The 2,500-nt window shown below is 33.4% G+C and overlaps 1 protein-coding gene across 4 annotated transcripts in view; it reads right to left on the bottom strand.

Moving 5' to 3' along the window:
• Positions 1–2,500, bottom strand: part of LOC125030751 (hemicentin-1-like) — an 86,607-nt gene that overhangs the window by 49,746 nt on the left and 34,361 nt on the right. For all 4 annotated transcript variants that reach the window (XM_047621010.1, XM_047621009.1, XM_047621008.1 and 1 more), the window contains exon 4: positions 1,433–1,510. In XM_047621010.1, the coding sequence (XP_047476966.1) occupies positions 1,433–1,510 (78 nt within the window). The remainder of the gene's footprint in view (positions 1–1,432; positions 1,511–2,500) is intronic.

Here is a 2,500-nt window from a genome sequence, read left to right as displayed (position 1 = left end):
AAAAAACAAAACAAAACAAAGGCCAATGCACACAACAAGAAAAGCTCAAGCACCAATTGCTATTCAGGGTCCGAATGTTTTAACTCGCGCCCGTCCCTTCCGTTTCTTCAGCAAACCTCCTCCAGGGGGTTCGACGCACGCACCAGCCCTCCACCGTGGGTGCTTATCCTCCATTCCAGATGCATTTCACTTACACGAGCTGAATTTTAGATACACGTGGCTTACTGCCTGGGAAATGTGATGGCAGGAGAAAAATTGAGTTATTGGAGACTTATTTATGATTTCTTTCGGTCTGTGATGATGGTGGTGACGAGCTGTGAGATATGTCTTGACGTGGTGATTATGGTAATTACAAGTGGGTTATCATTATCACAGTTATTATCATTGCCCCTATTGTCGTCATCATCATCATCATTATCACTATCAGCATTACTGTTATCATTATTTCATTATAATTATAATTATTTTATTGTAATTTTTGCTATTTTATTATTATTATTATTATTATTATTATTATTATTATTATTATTATTATTATTATTATTATTATCATTATTGTTATTATTATTATTATTATTATTATCATTATCATTATTGTTATTATTATTGTTATTATTATTATTATCATTATTATTACCATTATTATGTTTTTATTATCATTATTGCCATTGTTATTGCTGTTGTATATTTTCATCATCATCATTATCATTATCATAATCATAATCATAATCATAATCATAATCATAATCATTATCATTATCATTATCATTATCATTATCATTATCATTATCATTATTATTATCATTATCATTATCATTATCATTATCATTATCATTATCATTATCATCATCATCATCATCATCATTTTCGTCATCATCTTCGTCATCATTATCTTCATCATTATCAAGTTATTATTATGGTGATAATAGTCTTTTCTCTCAAAATGAGGATGATAAGTTATGAACAATAATTACTTCATTTGTATGATATTGGTTGAGATTAGATTAGACAGTAATGCATACAATTTCCCTTTCTTCTATGCTTGAGTATGACACTATGATTTGCTCAATTTTCCATGATATCATGATAATCAGTATCATTATAATCATTTTTATAATTATTATTATCTTTTCTTTTCTCGACTATATGTTCTATGATGATAATGCGATTTTTTTTTCTCGTCCTTTCTTTGATGACTTTGTTGACTAGCTGTGTTTTTTTTCAATCTATACATCATTTATTTCTTATTAAAACAACGGACAATGTTTATACTGCATTCAGATTCACCAATATTTATATTTTTCTTCCGTTATTCGTACCTTGATAACTACCATGGTTATAAAACCAAATAACGTCACTCGCTATTATGCCATTACCATCACCAATACTATCAATCATTAAATATCCATCACTAACGTCAAGACAAACGTACCTTGAATCGTTCATCTGTGGTGAACGTGATCTCGTTCGTGGCCAAAACCATCAGATCCTCTTGTCGAATCCATGATACCTGTGGGAAATCAAAAACACGAATCAGCAAGGTTTTATCTCGAGCAGCATAAGTCCAGGGCAGTGACTCCAACGGCAACAAGGAGATAAAAACTGTGAACTGTTTTTTTGTTTAGAACTATTGAATAAACATGAATATGCGACACGGGAGAGGTTACACTAAAAATATACGCGATGAAAAACTTTTTTGTTGCAATTTCTGTTTTATGACATGTATTCTATATCTTTTTCTTAATTCCCTTTATTTCTATCTCCTTTGTATGCATCTCCCTTTCTCTTCCCTATTCTGCATCTACACCGTCCTATAAACACACAACAACAACGCCTCCAAATCCTTCAATGTAGGTGTGGATCCATCTCATATTTGATCAGCTGTGCGCGAACCCATATAGCGCGAAGATATATAACATCCAATTTGCATCTACGTTAAGTAACACATCTCTCGGTGAATCCTGCTGAATGCATGAACGAGAACCACGCAACCGAGGGACGCTTAATCGAAATCAATTGTTTTGGCGATAAATTTTGGCTTCACGAACAGATATGCGTGAAAGCGTTAGATTTCGATGTCTGTCTCTTATTTCGCTCTTTCCGATTGTTTGCTTGCGTACCTGTAGCTGCCTGATGTCAGTGGACAAGAGTTACCGCATGGAAATCACGCTGCTTCTCTTGCCTTCTCTAAATTGGACTTTCCTATCGCTAAATGCTATCTGGGGCTGCTTTGAGAAATGGTTATGAAACTGAGAGGAAATTCTAAAAGGAAGACCTGCGAATCATTATCAAATAGATAGTAACGGCTCAGATTTTTTTTCTCTCTTTTTCATTCGTATTACAAGTATTTTTAACTCTTATTTCAGACTATACGATTTAAACAAAACCCAAATATAGGGGTCTGCGGTATGTCTTATGATGATCCTCTAATTCAAAGGGTGTTTCTGCCACGACTAGCAACCGAAACTAGTAAGGTTCTCGTCACCTGTTCGCAAGATAT

This window comes from Penaeus chinensis, chromosome 11, assembly GCF_019202785.1.
Source record: "Penaeus chinensis breed Huanghai No. 1 chromosome 11, ASM1920278v2, whole genome shotgun sequence".
NCBI classification, from domain to species: Eukaryota; Metazoa; Arthropoda; class Malacostraca; order Decapoda; family Penaeidae; genus Penaeus; species Penaeus chinensis.
This window is presented reverse-complemented; position numbering and strand designations above follow the sequence as displayed.